Source organism: Micromys minutus (assembly GCF_963924665.1).
Source record: "Micromys minutus genome assembly, chromosome: 4".
NCBI lineage: Eukaryota > Metazoa > Chordata > Mammalia > Rodentia > Muridae > Micromys > Micromys minutus.
In genome coordinates this window covers 29286924-29302288 of record NC_137973.1, presented here as the reverse complement: position 1 = coordinate 29302288, position 15365 = coordinate 29286924, and the positions used below count along the sequence as shown (strand labels likewise).

The 15365-nt window shown below is 39.6% G+C and overlaps 1 protein-coding gene and 3 pseudogenes across 4 annotated transcripts in view; 3 read left to right on the top strand and 1 right to left on the bottom strand.

The window, feature by feature from the left end:
- Positions 1–241: 241 nt before the first annotated feature.
- On the top strand, positions 242–2190 carry LOC308420021 (transcription initiation factor IIA subunit 2-like; annotated as a pseudogene). The gene is made up of 2 exons: positions 242–565; positions 2011–2190. The product of its transcript is annotated as a transcription initiation factor IIA subunit 2-like (transcript).
- A 562-nt stretch (positions 2191–2752) lies between these two features.
- On the bottom strand, positions 2753–4022 carry LOC308420020 (transcription factor-like 5 protein; annotated as a pseudogene). Its single transcript has one exon. The product of its transcript is annotated as a transcription factor-like 5 protein (transcript).
- A 285-nt stretch (positions 4023–4307) lies between these two features.
- LOC308420018 (TD and POZ domain-containing protein 5-like) overlaps positions 4308–15365 on the top strand; it is a gene marked incomplete at both ends in the record, with an annotated part of 68521 nt that continues 57463 nt past the window's right edge. The window contains one exon of the mRNA XM_080915982.1: positions 4308–4833. Within this exon, the coding sequence (XP_080772108.1) occupies positions 4308–4833 (526 nt within the window). The remainder of the gene's footprint in view (positions 4834–15365) is intronic.
- Positions 6474–14218, top strand: LOC308419565 (serine/arginine-rich splicing factor 7-like; annotated as a pseudogene). The gene is made up of 3 exons: positions 6474–6479; positions 7667–8423; positions 14191–14218. The product of its transcript is annotated as a serine/arginine-rich splicing factor 7-like (transcript).

Sequence of the window (15365 nt, the reverse complement as noted above, 5' to 3'; positions counted from 1 at the left end):
ATTCCTGCATGTTGGGGTGGTAATGGTTGGGTTGAAGTTGGAGCATCCTTAGAGAAGAAGCGGAGGGAACAGGGGGTATGGGAGAAAGGGGAAAGAGGATAATATTAGAAATATAATTACATAAAATATTTAATAAAAAAAGAATCAGGTTTTCCTCTTCTGAGGAGAAGGGTGAAGAAGGCTCCCCAACTCAGGACATCAATGCAAGCCTGAAGAAAAAGCAATTGCCTTCTTTTAAGCCATGGCATATAAGCTATGCAGAAATAAAACTTTGGAAATCAGTCTTCAAGAGAGCCTTAATGAACTCATACAGTCTGAACAGATCACCCCCTATCTTGCCCTTCCAGTTCTACTTCCATTTGACAAAGCTAAAAATTCAGCATTGGCTCAGATTCAGCAACAGAGTCATTTCTAGGGGCTCTCTAAATACAGATTCTGTGATAATATTTGGACTTTTGTATTGCATGATGTTAAATATAAACAGGTGACAGTGGATAAAGTGAAAATTGTAGCCTGTGATGGTAAAAATACTGGCACCAATACTATCGAACAAATAGAGAAATGGGTCTTTTTGATGCTCTCTTCTGTAGATATCACAGTTTTAGAAGGAACAGATAGAAGAGACTTTAAACAATTTATTCTCATGGTGCAAAATGACAACATTGTGCTTAATATACTACCCAAGAGTCCCACTGATAGAAGCATGAGATCCTGTTCTTTTAAGGGACCTTTAGTACTCATAATAAGGAAATGGAACTTTTTAAAAAAATGACAAATCAAATGTGGTAGCCTTCATAAGAATAAGACTCTCTGTGTGACTTGCAGTTAGTCTGTCTAAGGCTTTGAAAATCTTGTTGATTTTCTCAAAGAACAAGCTCTTGGTTTTGTTGATTCTCTGTGCAGTTCTTTGGTTTCTATTTGGATGATTTCAGCTGTGAGTTTGACTATTTCCTGCCCTCTACTCCTCTTGGGTGTATCTTCTTCATTTTGTTCTAGAGGTTTCAGGTGTGCTGTCAAGGTGTTACTGAATGCTTTCTCCAGTTTCTTTTTTGAAGCACTTAGAGTTATGAGTTTTTCTCTTACCACTGCTTTCATTGCATTCCATAAGTTTGAGTTGGTTGTGTATTCATTTTCATATATTCTAAAATGTCTTTAATTTCTTTTTTTTTGACCAAGCTATCACTGAATAGAGCATTGTTAATCTTCCATGTGTATGTGGGCTTTTTGTTGCTTTTGTTGTTATTGAAGACCAGTCTTAGTCCATGGTGATCTGATAGGATGCATGGGAGAATTTTGATCTTCTTATATCACTTGAGGCCTGTTTTGTGATGCTCTATATGGTCAGTTTTGGAGAAGGTGTCCCCAAAAACCTGAGTCTTGATACAGTCTCTAGGGTAATCCCCAGTACATGACTTTCAGCAGGAGCCAATTATCTTACAGGTCAGAGTCCCTTTCAATTAGATGCTTGTACATTTATCACCCACTTGCTCCTTAGTATAAAGACTTTCACCAGTAGAAATTTGAGGCTCTCCCACCCCCCAAAAAATCAGTACTGCATGTCATAACTAGATTGGAAAGGGAAGTGAGATGAGTGGAATGAAGACACTGCTATGAGTTTCCTCGGATCTGATCCTGTCTGTGTTTTGGGAGGATCACTGATATTTCTCTGGTACTACAAAAGTTATTTTGAGGCCAAGCTGAGCAATTCAGGAAAAGCTGAAATAACCCAGATTCAATCAGTAACAGCTCATAGGAGTTTTAAGTCATCCAGCCAGAGCTCAGAATAAACTAGGAAGGAGTGAGTTTATTCAGCTAAATGTCTCGATGACTAAAATGATCTAGGCCTAGAAAAGATTTTCCAGAGGCATTCCAGGCCTAGGTTGGCTGGTAGAGGTTGAAAGTACCAAAGATGACAATAAATAGAGGTGAACAATATTACTTTTATAATAAATACATTAAATTCAACTTCTCTGTCAATTCTGGAGGTAAGTCTGGTTAATGTATCTTCAGGTTAGATTCCAGTGTCCAGAAAATGTGAAAGATATTATTCAAGACTTTCCAGGACTCAGAACTGAGGCTTGGGTTTCTCCCACGAAGGTCTTGAAAAAAGGAGAAACAGTCAGTGATGTACCACCTGTGCCCGGAGAATTCTCGATGGTCTCTCCATGGATAGTCAGTGGGGAGAGATAGTGGCTGTCCACCAGTGTGCTCAGGTGGGAGAGAGTGCTTCTGAGGCTCCTCAGCTCTCTGTAGGCAGGCCCCGAGTCTTTTTTTTTTTTTTTTTTTTTTTTTTTTTTTTTTTTTTTTTTTCATTTTTGCTATTCTTGCTTTCATTTCTTTCAAAGTATTTTTTTTTCCTTCCCTGGGGCTTCATAAACACTAAGCAAGTACTCTGCTACGAAACTACATCTGCTGACCTTACCAAGTCCGTGGAGGAAAAAATCATGTCCTGAATGCTGTTCAGACCCAACATAACAGACTGTGCACAACAGGTACAATTTGGTATTTGACAATTGAACTTAACAGTCATATATTTCATAAGCATATCGTGAAAGTCCTGGTTGTGACTATGACTTCAATAAATGACATCAGCAGGGAGAACTCCCTTCATACTAGACTTCACTTCTGGCCTCAGAACCCAGGATACCCAGCGCAGTCTAGCAAGAGGGATCAGAGGCAACACTGACAAATAACAGAAAATTCTCAAGCTCTGCCCACCTGCTCAGTCACCACAGCAAGAGAATCCACATTTTCACTGAGCAAACTGAGGAATACCAAAGTCCACTTCACGAACACTCACCTTTTTAAGAGAATCCCCATGTCTTTCCTGAATGTACTTGAGGAATGCTGTGGTCCACTGAAGGGTTGTTGCTTTATCTGTCTCTGCATTGCAGAATGGAACTAAAAGATTCAGCTCATCACAGCAAATGCGGATTCTGTGCCTTCTATCTCGTTCCATTCGGTTATGTCTCTCGTGAAGCTGAGACCATCCTCCCTGGGGTCCGCTCTGAGTCTGCTCCCCCAAGTTTGACTGTGAGGACTCTGAAGACTGCCAGGTGCCCCGTGAGGCTGCAGCGCCTTCGCCCACGTTCTGAATCTCTCCAAGGGCTCCTCGCTCCACGCCTGTGTCCAGCTGGAGGATTCTACTCTGATTCCGCTTATTGATAGCTTGCTTACATAGCACTTCTTCTCCTACTTTAATCCAAACCTGCTCCAGCAAGGCTTTGTTTCTATCCCCTCCTGTTTGTTTGGTGGACTCAATCTCTTACTGGTAACAGAAAGAAAATGCTCTAGGCAGTCCAATATCCTGGTGCTTGGCAGCTTCCAGTATAGAACATGAGTTACTAGAACTCTGAGTCTGTCCCAGGCTGGCGTTCCCACCCGTGGAGCAGGCACTTGTAAACAGTGGGTAGGTGAACTGCAAAGCAGTGGTGGCAGCAGCAGTTTTATTTTTCACTAAGGTCGTACATTTTGTTGCTGGTGAAGAGGAACATTCATTAATTCAGATGGATGTCGAATAAGAGTTACCAAATTGTTGAGCGCCACGCCCGACTCAGCGGGCTCCGCACCGCGCGGCATGGGGGGCTTTGCCTGCACACTGTTGAAGCGGTCCTCCAGGCGGATGCGTACAGTCTGCTTGGCCCGGACCTCGGGTGCGCCTTCGGGCCCCGCGCCGCCCGCGCCTTCCTTGGCCGCGCCGTCTGCCCGCGTCCGCGTCCAGTCCGCACCACCAGGCGTCTTCTCCCTCGCGCCCGCCTCGCCAAGCAGCATCATACGCAGCTCCTGGAAATCTATGTGGCCCAGGCACGGCGCGCCGGCCGCCAGCGGCGGGCACAGCACTGGATACACCAGCAGCCGGAGTGCAGGCGCGCCTCGAGCTCGCCTTCAGCCGCATCCATGTGTGAATAGAGAATGTGCTGCAGCTGCGTGTACTCCACTTCCCTCATCTCCACCAGGCTCAGGTGCCTGGTCGTGAACCTCAGCCCTGGCTCTCCCAAAACTGTGTCCCCGCCGCCCGCGCCCTAGGGGCCCGCCTCGCCGCCCGTCACGCCCTCCTCAGGCGGCAGCTCCCGCGCCCAGGGCCCGACATGCCAGCGCGGCGTGGCCCAACGACGGGGCGCCGGCACCGGGAAGGCGACACGGATATGGGCGGGCGACGAGGAGGGGTGGCGGCCTCCTCAGACTTTGCGCCGGCCACCGCCAGCTCACCAATGAGGGAGGGAAACTGCTCAGGCCCTGAGTAGTACTCAGGACTACTAGTTCTTATTTTCAGATCCACTTTAACCTCCAATCTTCTTCAAGCAGAAATGCCAGGGGACCTGGATCCCAATAGCTGTGGCTACACACATATCTGTGTTCATGAATTCGGCTACAAATGTACTATTAGCAACTATTCATTTTGCATGGATGGAATTTGGACAAACTCTGCAAGCCCTGTGTTCTCATTAGAGGACACGGACCAAGAAGCATGGTGTTTGAAGGAACACGCAAATGGTTTTGACGAAGAAAGTAAAGATTACCGGTCAGTTTACCTGACACTGCTCAGGTGCCCAAATAGCCCAATTTGGGCCAAGTTTCAGTTCTGTATCACAAATGCCCAAGGAGAGAAATTCCAAAGTAGGATGAGGTCTAACATTATATGCTTTCGGCAAAACCAACACCGAGGACACAAAAAGTTTATTCACGGAGATTTCCTTCTCTCCTATCATCAGTGTTTTCGCCCTGAAAACCAACTCACCCTCTGCTTCCGGTTGAGCATAGTAGGAAACTTCTTTAGCATGCCTGGACAGAACATGATTCCTGCAAACAAGGATACAAAGCACATGTTGACTGATGACATGTGGACTGAGCAGAACAGATGACTGGAGCCAGAGCAAAGTAGTAATTGCACATGAATGCTTACTCTTCATAGAAGGAGAGGCAATAAGACATTTCTAAAGACTCAATTTGTGGAAACTCAGGTGCCAAAGCAATCACTGCTATCTGAGAGGCCTCTGGTTCAGTTCCCAGCCCCCACTGGAGAGTTTTTAACCACCTGTAACCGGTATTCCAGAGGATCTGAGACTCTCCTCTGTTCCCCATGGTCACAAACAACTCCATAGACAAAAAATTCACTTAATAAAAAATAATAAAAGTAAAACTTTTGAAATCAGTCTGTGGATTCCAGAAATGTTTATGATCAGAGAGGTCACAGGTAGTCCAATCAGCCAAGCTCATGTGTGGATGTCTGTGCAGAAAGAACCCTTGATGTCCCACCAACATTAGAAAATTTTAGTCTTTTTTTTTTTTGCATATAGTGTTGGCACATTAGATCTCCACCATCACACTTTTATGATGGCTAGAAGAGTAGGCAAAAGCAGAGGGTGTCTAATTCTGAGACAGAAGTCTTTGTGGGTCAAGACATCCAAACATTTTTATCTGTTTTAAAAACAGAAGGAATTGATTATTTTCAAATTCATAAGTCTTAGGCCAAACTTCTTATGCTCTGACCCTTAATACAATTATTCAAGTTGTGATCGACCACAAATATTTAATTATTCTCTGTCTACTTCATAACTATAATATAGCTACAGAATATCTGACATTCAACCACTATGAAAGGGCCATTTGACTGAAAGGAGATAAAAATGCACACTTTGAGATACATGGCTTTAGGTCATGATTGGGAACAAATCAGGTAGACTGCTTACAGATAGTCTCTTACTTCAGTAAGAGAATTCCAAAATCTGAATTCCACCTCTGTGTCACTTAGAGATGACTCCTGAAGAACGATAGGATAAATCACCATCTTCAGGTGTTAGTAGAAGACACGTGTAAGGAATAACTGGATTTAATTAAAATTATATTGTTATTATCATAATTATTAAGTACCATAATATTCTTTGTACTCGTAACAAGCTTTAGAAATTGCTGGGCACTGTGGGTATTTGTTTTTATTGCTTTTTTGTTTTTATTGCTTTTTTGTTTTTATTTGATATTTTATCTATTTACCACTGTTATGTTCTTTCTTCACTTGCCCATTTCCCCTCCACCATTCTTCTGTTTTGTTGAAGATACTTTTATTGCCATCCACTCACTCACACCTCAACAACCTGGCATTTAACTACACTGGGGAAAGAAGCCTTCACAGGATCTAGGGCTGTTCCTCCTATTGATGTCATCCTCTGTACATATGTGGCTGGAGCCATGTGTCTCTCCATGTGTACTCTTTGATTGTTGGTTTAGTCCCTGGGAATTCTGAGGGGTCTTGTTGGTTGATATTGTTGTTCTTCCTATGGGGTTGTAAACCCCTGAAGCTCTTTAAGTCCTTGATGTAACTCTGTCATTGTGGCCCATGTGATCAGTTCGATGGTTGGTGCAAGTATTCTCATGTGTATAGGCAAGGCTCTGTGAGAGCCTCTCTGGAGATATCCATATCAGACTCATGGTATTTGGGCCTTTTCCCAGTGGTTATAGTTGTACACAGCTGACTTATGAAGGTAAAGGTATTTTTTTTAGGTAAACAGAAAGGGTGATGTGTAGATTTACCTTAAGGCAATACATGATTGGACAGTAGAAAAGTAGGGAAGGACTAGGAAAGCAGAAGAGGAAGTGGTAGGCTGAGATCACAGGAAGAGTGGAAGACAGATTCATATGTTTCTCTTGACACATATCTAGCTTTATGAAGTTGTCATGATTTAATCTAAGGGTTTGTAATAGGTCTAATTTATCTCCTATAGATGGTGAGTTTATATCTTTGTCCATTCCTTTAATTCTTATTGTGTAAAGGGTTTATGGATTGAGATTTTAACATATAAACATGTTTGATAAGTTTATAGATATAAGTGTTTTTTTTCCCGGGCTGTGGAGAATGTGAGATACTTTTCAGCTGGTAGAGTAGTAGTTGGTGGGAGTGGTTCCATCGTGCTGGCCTGTGGCTTTTGTAGAACTAGCAACCACAGCTCTACTCTGGAGTATCTCCTACAGAGAGACACCTAGCAGGACTGGTAGCAGCAGATTACTTTTAAATATTTACCTACAACACATGTTTTCATATAGTCTTTCACCAAAAGGTGTAGCACAGATTAATGGTGTATTTTATTTCACAATATCTGGATCACTAGTGGGAGTTCCTACATCAAAGCACTAGATTACAAAGAGATTTAAATACTAAAAACCAGTCAGTAAAAGTTGCATATGTCTGTTCTCCATTTTTTAAATAATAATTAAATCCAGATACCCTCAAACTTTTTACCAAGAATAGCCATCACAGTCCATGAGGACTACCATTCAATTTAAGCTGGAGCAGTGTTTTCCTTGCAAACTTAGGTGCCATTGGTCTTGGGGCACACATGGTACGAGTTAAAATGTCAGTTTGGGGCATTCTGGCCCAGCAAGAGGGCTGGGTCACTGACATTAAGACTCAGGACCTACCTGCAGATGGCTGAGACCCCAGAACTGTCTTATAATCACTCTTCTGCCTGAGCCCATAGGAAGATTGCCACATACCATTCAGGATCCAAATAACAGGAAATAAAAATCACTGTTACATAATTTCTCTGAAAATTAATGGACTCAACTCCCCAATAAAAAGACATAGACTGGTCATGCCGCCGGGATCATTCACAGAGGAGTTTTATCAGCCGCTTCTCTCCCTGCTACTTGCTCTGTGAGTCTTGCAAGCTAGAGCCGAGTATGCCGGCCGGCCATCCTGTCATGTTACGGGCTGTATGGAGGAGAAACCAAGGTGTATTTTGGCAATCTGGGTACTGTTGCTGGTAAAGGAGAATTAGGAAGGGCATTCAGTTACTATGGGCTCTTAAGAACTGTATGAATTGCCAGAAATCCTCCAGGATTTGCCTTTGTGGAATTTGGAGACCCAAGAGATGCGGAGGATGCTGTTCAAGGATTGGATGGGAAAGTGATTCTTGGTTCTCGAGTGAAGGTTGAATTATCAACAGGCATGCCTCAGAGATCTACTTTTAATAGGCCATCTGCGCGCCGTCCCTTTAATCCTAATGTTAGATGTTATGCATATGGTAAAAAGGGACATTATACTTATGACTGTCATCACTATAGCCTATGAAGAAGAAGCAGTTCATGATCTAGTTCACATTCCTGATCCAGCTGAAGGCGATATTTCGCTCATGCAGTAGGAGCCATGGAAGGAGGTCAAGATCACCATCTCCTCGGGGATCCAGGTCTGTGTCTTTTCCTAGATCAAGTTCAGCTTCACTCAGAAGATCTAGGTTCGGTTCTATAATACGATTGAAGTATTTCCAATTCCGCTCAAGGTCAAGATCTAGATCCAGGTCTATTTCACCACCAAGAAGCAGCCGATCACAATCCAGATCTCCATCTCCTAAAAGAAGTCGTTCCTCATCAGGAAGTCCACACCGAATTGCAAGTCCAGAAAGAATGGACTTAAGGTCTCAAGTTCAATGGTTAGGGAAAAGTTATTTTGTTTACATTGTTATAAGGGGTTTTATTATGTCTGTAATGTGTAACCTAGTAAGAATCATCAACCATCTAATAAAAATGGATCTGGATTATTACTCTGTGAATTTCACAGCAGTAAATATTGTTTTTCTTGACTGTATTAACACATTTTGGCCTGAAAATGTGGGTTTTTATTTGACACATTTAAATAAAATGTTTCGAACTAAAAAAAAAAAAAAAAAAAAAAAAAAAGACATAGACTATCAGGCCTGATACATAAACAGGTTCTAGCATTTTGCTGCCAGCAGGAAACTCATCTCAGAGAAAAAAAGACACTACCTCAGGGTAAAAGGCTGAGAAAAAACTTCCAAGTAAATGGGCCCATGAAACAAGCTGGAGTAGCTATTCTAATGTCTAATAAAATAGATTTTTCAAACAAAAGTTATCAATAGAGTTAAGGAAGCATACTTTTTACTCATCACTGGAAAATTCCATCAAGACGAACTGTCAATCTTGAACATCTATGCCTTAAATACAAGAGCACCCACATTTATAAAAGAAATCTTATTAAAGTTCAAAGCATAAATTACACAATGTACAATAAGAGTGTGAGACTTTAACACCCCACACTCATCAATGGACATAACATGGATACAGAAACTGAACATAGACACCACACAACTAGCAGAGGTTATGAACCAACTGGATTTAACAGAGATCTACAGGACATTTCATCAAAAAATACAGAATTTATGTAATTCTCATCACATCATGGTACCTTCTCCAAAACTGACCATACATTTGGTCACAAAACAGACCTCAAGAGATACAAGAAGATCAAAGTATTCCTATACATTCTATCAGATTACCATGGACTAAGGCTTGTCTTTAATGACAAAAATAAACAAAACCAAAACAAACAAAAGCTTCCATACACATGGAAGCTGAACAATGCTCTGCACAATGATAACATGGCCAAGAAATAAATTTAAAAACATATGGATTTTTTAGAATTTAACAAAAATGACACCACTAAATAACCAAACTTTTGGGATGTAATGAAGCAGTACTGAGAGGCATACTCATGGCTCTGAGTCCCTCCAAAAAGAAGCTGGAGAGCACAAACACTAGCAGCTTGATAGCACAGCAGAAAGTCCTTGAACAAAAAAAAGCAGACACACCCATGAAGAGTATACTGCAGGAAATGATCAAACTCAGAGCATAAATCAACAAAATAGAGACAAAAAGAACTATACAAGGAATCAATGAAACCAAGAGCTGTTTTTTTTTTTTTTTTTGTTTTGTTTTGTTTTTTTGTTATTTTTATTTTTGAGAAAATCATCAAGATCAATAAACCATTATTCAGATTAACTAGAGGGCACAGAAAGAGACTCCAAATTAAGAAAATCAGAAATGATGGGGGAGACATAACAACAGAAACTGAGAAAATGCAAGAAATAATCAGATCCTACTACAAATGCTTATACTCAACAAAACTGGAAAATCTGGAGGAAATGAATAAATTTCTAGAGAGATGCCAGTTACCAAAGTTAAATGAGGATGAGATAAACCATCTAAAAAGTCCCATAACAAATAAAGGAATAGAAGAAGTCATCAAAGGATCCCAATCAAAAAAATCCCAGGACCAGATGGGTTTAGTTGAGAAATCTATCAAACTTTTATAGAAGACTTAATACCTATACTCTCCAAACTATTCCACAAAATAGAAACAGAAGAAACACTACCCAACTCCTTCTTCAAAATTACAATTATGCTGATACCTAAACCACACAAAGACACCACAAAGGAACAGAACTTCAGAACATTTTCTCTCATGAACACCGATGCAAAAATACTCAATAAAATTCTTACAAACTGAAACCAAATACACATGTAAAACATCATCCACAATGACTGTGTAGGGTTTATCCCAGGGATGCAGGAATGGTTCACCATATGGAAATCTATCAAAGTAATCCACCATATAAACAAACTCAAAGAGAAACACCACATGATCCTCTCACAAGACACTGAGAAAGCATTAGACAAAATTCAACACCCTTTTATAATAAAAGTCTTGGAAAGATGAGTAATCCAAAGCCCATAACTTAACATAGTAAATGCAATGTACAGCAAACCAATAGCCAACATCAAACTAAATGGAGAGAAACTTGAAGCAATCCCATTAAAATCTGGACTAGACCAGGCTGCCCACTGTTCCCCTACCTATTCAATATAGGAAGTCCTGGCCAGAACAATTAGGCAACAAAAAGAAATCAAATGGATTCATATCAGATAGGAAAGAAGTCCAAATAACACTATTTGCAGATGATATGATAGTATACTTAAGTGACTCCAAAATATCACCTGAGATCTTTTTTCCTTAATATTTATTTTAGAAAAATCATAGAAAAATGTACAGATTATTAAAAGGATTTTAGTGTAAATACATAGAAAAATATTTTTGTCAGTACTTGATTTTTTTAAATGTTTGATAGAATGCAGAGAAATCTTACTATGTACAAAGATCATAAAGTATATGTAAAAGAAGATATAACATGGAAATAGTCAATGTTTACTTGATGGGTAAAGATTGAACATAATAATTTTTATTTACCAAAAACTGCCATAAGGCTTTCTTCTTAGCTCTTGAGTTATTAATGATTTAAGGTCTAGGTGTACATAATTTTGTGAGGGTGCTATAGACTTAATGATTTTTTATTGTGAATAACTGAGGCTTCTAATTTTTGGTCGTTTTTTTTTTTTTTTTTTTTTTTTTTTTTTTTTTTTTTGATATGATCTGTGAGTTGTTTCTTGGGTATTCAGAGCTATCTGGGGCTAGTAACCAATCATCAGTGACTGCCTATTGTGTCTGTTCTTTTGTGACTGGGTTACCTCAGTAAGGATGATATTCTCTAGATTTATCTGTATTTTTCCACCATTCTCTCCTTTGTTCTGTCCTTTGTCAACAGCCTGGGATCCAAACACATGCTTCCAATTCATTTGCCTCTGAGATTGACCTTAGTTTTTCTAAGGATAAATGTGTGTGTGAGTGTATGTGTGTGTGCAGGGGAGGGCTTTAGGGAGCAGTTGATCTGGCTAGAGTCTACATCACTCTCTCCTGTGGAGGTGGGGTTTGGGGCATGGCTAGTGTTTTGCACAGATGCCTAATAGTGGTGTGTCCAGGAAAAGTGGATTTACAATCTGATTTCAGAAAGCACCTACTGGTTCATGATGATTTGCATAACCATTCTTCAGTGCTTCTACTGATCTCACAGCATTTACCTTTGTGTTTTGTATTTACAGCATTTACCTATCTGCCCCACGATTTTAGTTGCATTTCTTTAAGTTTCTCTCCATTTTAGTTGATGTTGGCTATAGAATTGCTCTAAGTTGCTTTCATTACAGTCATTTACATTCCTTGTGTCTCTTCAGTCTTTTGTCATATGTATCAATGATTTTCACCAAGGCTTTTTCTAAATCTAATGAGATGATTGTGGCTTTTGACTTTCAGTTTGTTCATAGGGAAGATTGTAGTATTAGTGTTGAAGATCCTATGCCAAATGCTCCAGCTCATCTTATACCAAGAATGGTAGATAATACTATAGAATGAACAGCAAAACTTTTTACACTGTGAGCTGGAAATCTGTTGGCATAAGCACCTTCTTTTCTTTTATACCCTCTTAATACCATATTATAGCCTGAATCCCTTCTGGTGACTTATTCTCTTTTTTTCAATGAAGACAAGTGTCAGTTTGTTATGAAGTTAGTATTTATTAGAGAAACAGTGTTTTCTGCATTTCTAACTTGCTTGAAGAAATCGATTTAAACCAGGGTTCCAGTAGATGGAGCCTGTGCTTTCATAATCCCACTGTGCACAGTAGTAGCCCGAGGCTCCATCCCAGTCTCTCTGATGGGCCTGATAGTATGCGTGAACACAAACATATTGATTTAGGATGTATTTTTCTCTCCTAGGGATCTAACTGGTGATACAACAAATTTTCCACATCAAAGTATTAAGTATATCAAATGTCTTAGTCAGGATAAGGGTACCTATTCCTGCACAAAGATCATGATCAAGAAGTATGTTGGGGAGAAAGGGTTTATTCAGCTTACACTTCCCCATGCTGTTTTTCACCAAACGTATTGAGGACTGAACATCAAGCAGGTCAGGAAGCAGGAGGTGGAGTCGGGGCCATGGGGGAATGTTACTTACAGGCTCATTTCCCCTCATTTTTTCAGCTTGCTTTATTATAGAACCAAGATCTACCAGCCCAGTGATGGCAGCACCCACAATGGGATAGGTGCTTCCCACTTGATCACTAGTTTAGAAAATGCCTTACAGCTGGATCTCATGGAGGCATTTCCTCAACTGAGGCTTTTTTCTGGGATAACTCTAGCTTGTGTTAAGTTGACATAAAATCAGCCAGTACAATTGACCCCTTCTCAATTTGACACACAAACATATGACTATTAATCCTCAACCCTTACTTTCCTGTTCTCTGCGAAGATCTAAATAACAATTTTTTCCTTTCACATTGGCTTAGTTATTTTCACAATACCACTAAGAAGTCCCAAATCTTTACAATTCTTTACCTGCTCTCATTTATTTAAAAAAGGCCCCTAGAATATCAAATTATGTTTAAAAAATTTAACTGAAATTATTTAAGTTATGACAATGATAGAATGTGCCAGTCAATCAAAATTCCAAACTATTAAACCTCTGAATTAAGAATGAACCATGACTGGATCTCACCCTGTTTCACAGCTCTGCCAGCTGAGCACCTATCACTAATGCTAGTGCTCGGCCATGCCATTCACATTCTGATAGCATGTGTCTATATTTGACACGCTGAGGTGTAAAGCAATGTCTTACCAACTTTTTATTTCTGCAAAAATCCTCACACAATGGCAACTGTGTTGAAAACTCCAGTAAAACTAGCAGGCCTGTGATAGATCCACGATCATCTTGTTAACAGAGCACAGATATTTTGTAACTATACAATTTATAAGAAACTAATAAATTTTGAAATATTTGTAATATAATGAAGTTATAAATAGTTTATCTTCTTCTTTTCCTTATATATTTCTATTTTCATGCACCTCATTTATCTGTCTAGTAGACTATTAAACTCTGGATTTAAATATGACTAAGCATAAAATAAAAGAGATGAGTGTGACTGTCTAAGCCAGTAAAAGCTACTAACTTGGAGACAAATTCAACCTAAGGCAAACATTGAGAAAGCTGGATTTGCCATTGGGTTCTTCATAGTTCGATCTGTCAAGTATACATGGACATCCATGGCTGAAATTATGAACTTCTATGTGCCATAAAGCTAACTCCATCACAAATGGAATGTCTACTACTTGAAAAAAGGCCCCTCCAATGTTAAACTTTGCAGGATGTGGAGTCTGAAATGGTAGGCAACCATATTAGCAAGGTTTTAAGACCTAGTCAACATACACATATATGTGGAATTTCCATTTAAATTACAATGTCTATACCAAAAGAACCTAGGCTAGCTGTGCTACAGTGCTAACCAAAAGGTACCATTCCATCCGTTCAATCACTAGACTGTTTTCCTGTCATCTGAAGGCAATGGCAGACTCCACTTTGGGCTGTAAGAGGCTCTGCCTGGATGCACACAGGGTGCATCCAGTGGTCAAGCTGCTCTCAGCATCAAGTCCCCACGCTGTGTCCCTTAAGCTCATAACCTCCACTCACAACCAGGTCATAGCGGCCTCTTCCACTTTACCCTTCTGTTGCCACAGGTGCTATGTAACTGCTACTCAAAACTAGTCTCTAGTTCCGGAAAATCATTCTTATTGTCTTTGTCAACTCTAAGTTTCTTTTTAGAATTCTGGAACAATATGAAAACATTAAAAATATTTTAATTTTGTCTTTCAAATACAATAAAATTCGGATATATGATGTTTTAAGATAATTCAATTACTAGATGAATGATCTCCATTTACATAATACATACTTTGTAAAGAGGTTTCATTGAATTGCTCTTTAGTGAGGTGAGTTTCAACTCTTCTAAAACAGTAAATTAGCTCATTACTTGTGTGTAAATCTGAAGTGTGTCTGTTAGGACATTATCTTTTAAGTCAAAAACAAATAAATTAGGCAGATGTTTATTTAAAACAATGCTAACAGATACACTGAGCAATAAACTTTTTCATTTAACTTAATGTCTGCTCAGTTTCTTAAAATTAGTTTAGTATAAAGAGCCCATTAATTAACTCATTAGATTGGTCAAGGCAGGGCATTTGAACTAGAATATAGGATTTTTAAAGCAGTTGGTTTTGCTGTTCTTGATAATCAATCTCTCTTTCCCTCTCTCACTCTCTCTCTCTCACACACATGCATGCGCACCACACTTGCTAGGCAACATACACACACACACACACACACACACACACACACAAACACACATAGTATTCTGGATATTGGATTTCCTCCCATAATCCTGTATAATTTACTGTTCGCAATCTTCAGTGTTTTCAAAACTATGTATTAAACATGGCCAATTAGATCTATCTGAGGAACTCTTAAAAATTATTTGGGAACTTCAGTTCAGAAAACTGATGATTAACTATTTAAAAAATGAAAATTCATATAAAAACACAACCGACTTAACACAGGTGTTGAAAAAAAAACTCAAGTTGTAACTCAATTCTGTACTTTCTCAAACATGACGGAAAAAGAATTACAAGTAGTAATACTATGTAAGAAGAAACTATTAACAGTGGGCTTGGGGTGCTACACAGTATCACTGCACTACAAGTATGTGCAGAATTCAGCATGTGCCAGCATGGAAAACTGTCTTGCACTGAGGTTTTCCAAGAGGTACAATGAACCTGCCAAGAAACATCTGGTCTGTACTAATAGCTTGCTGTCTTCAGTACAGGCCTTCATAATGTCAGCCACGCTGCTCTTGCAA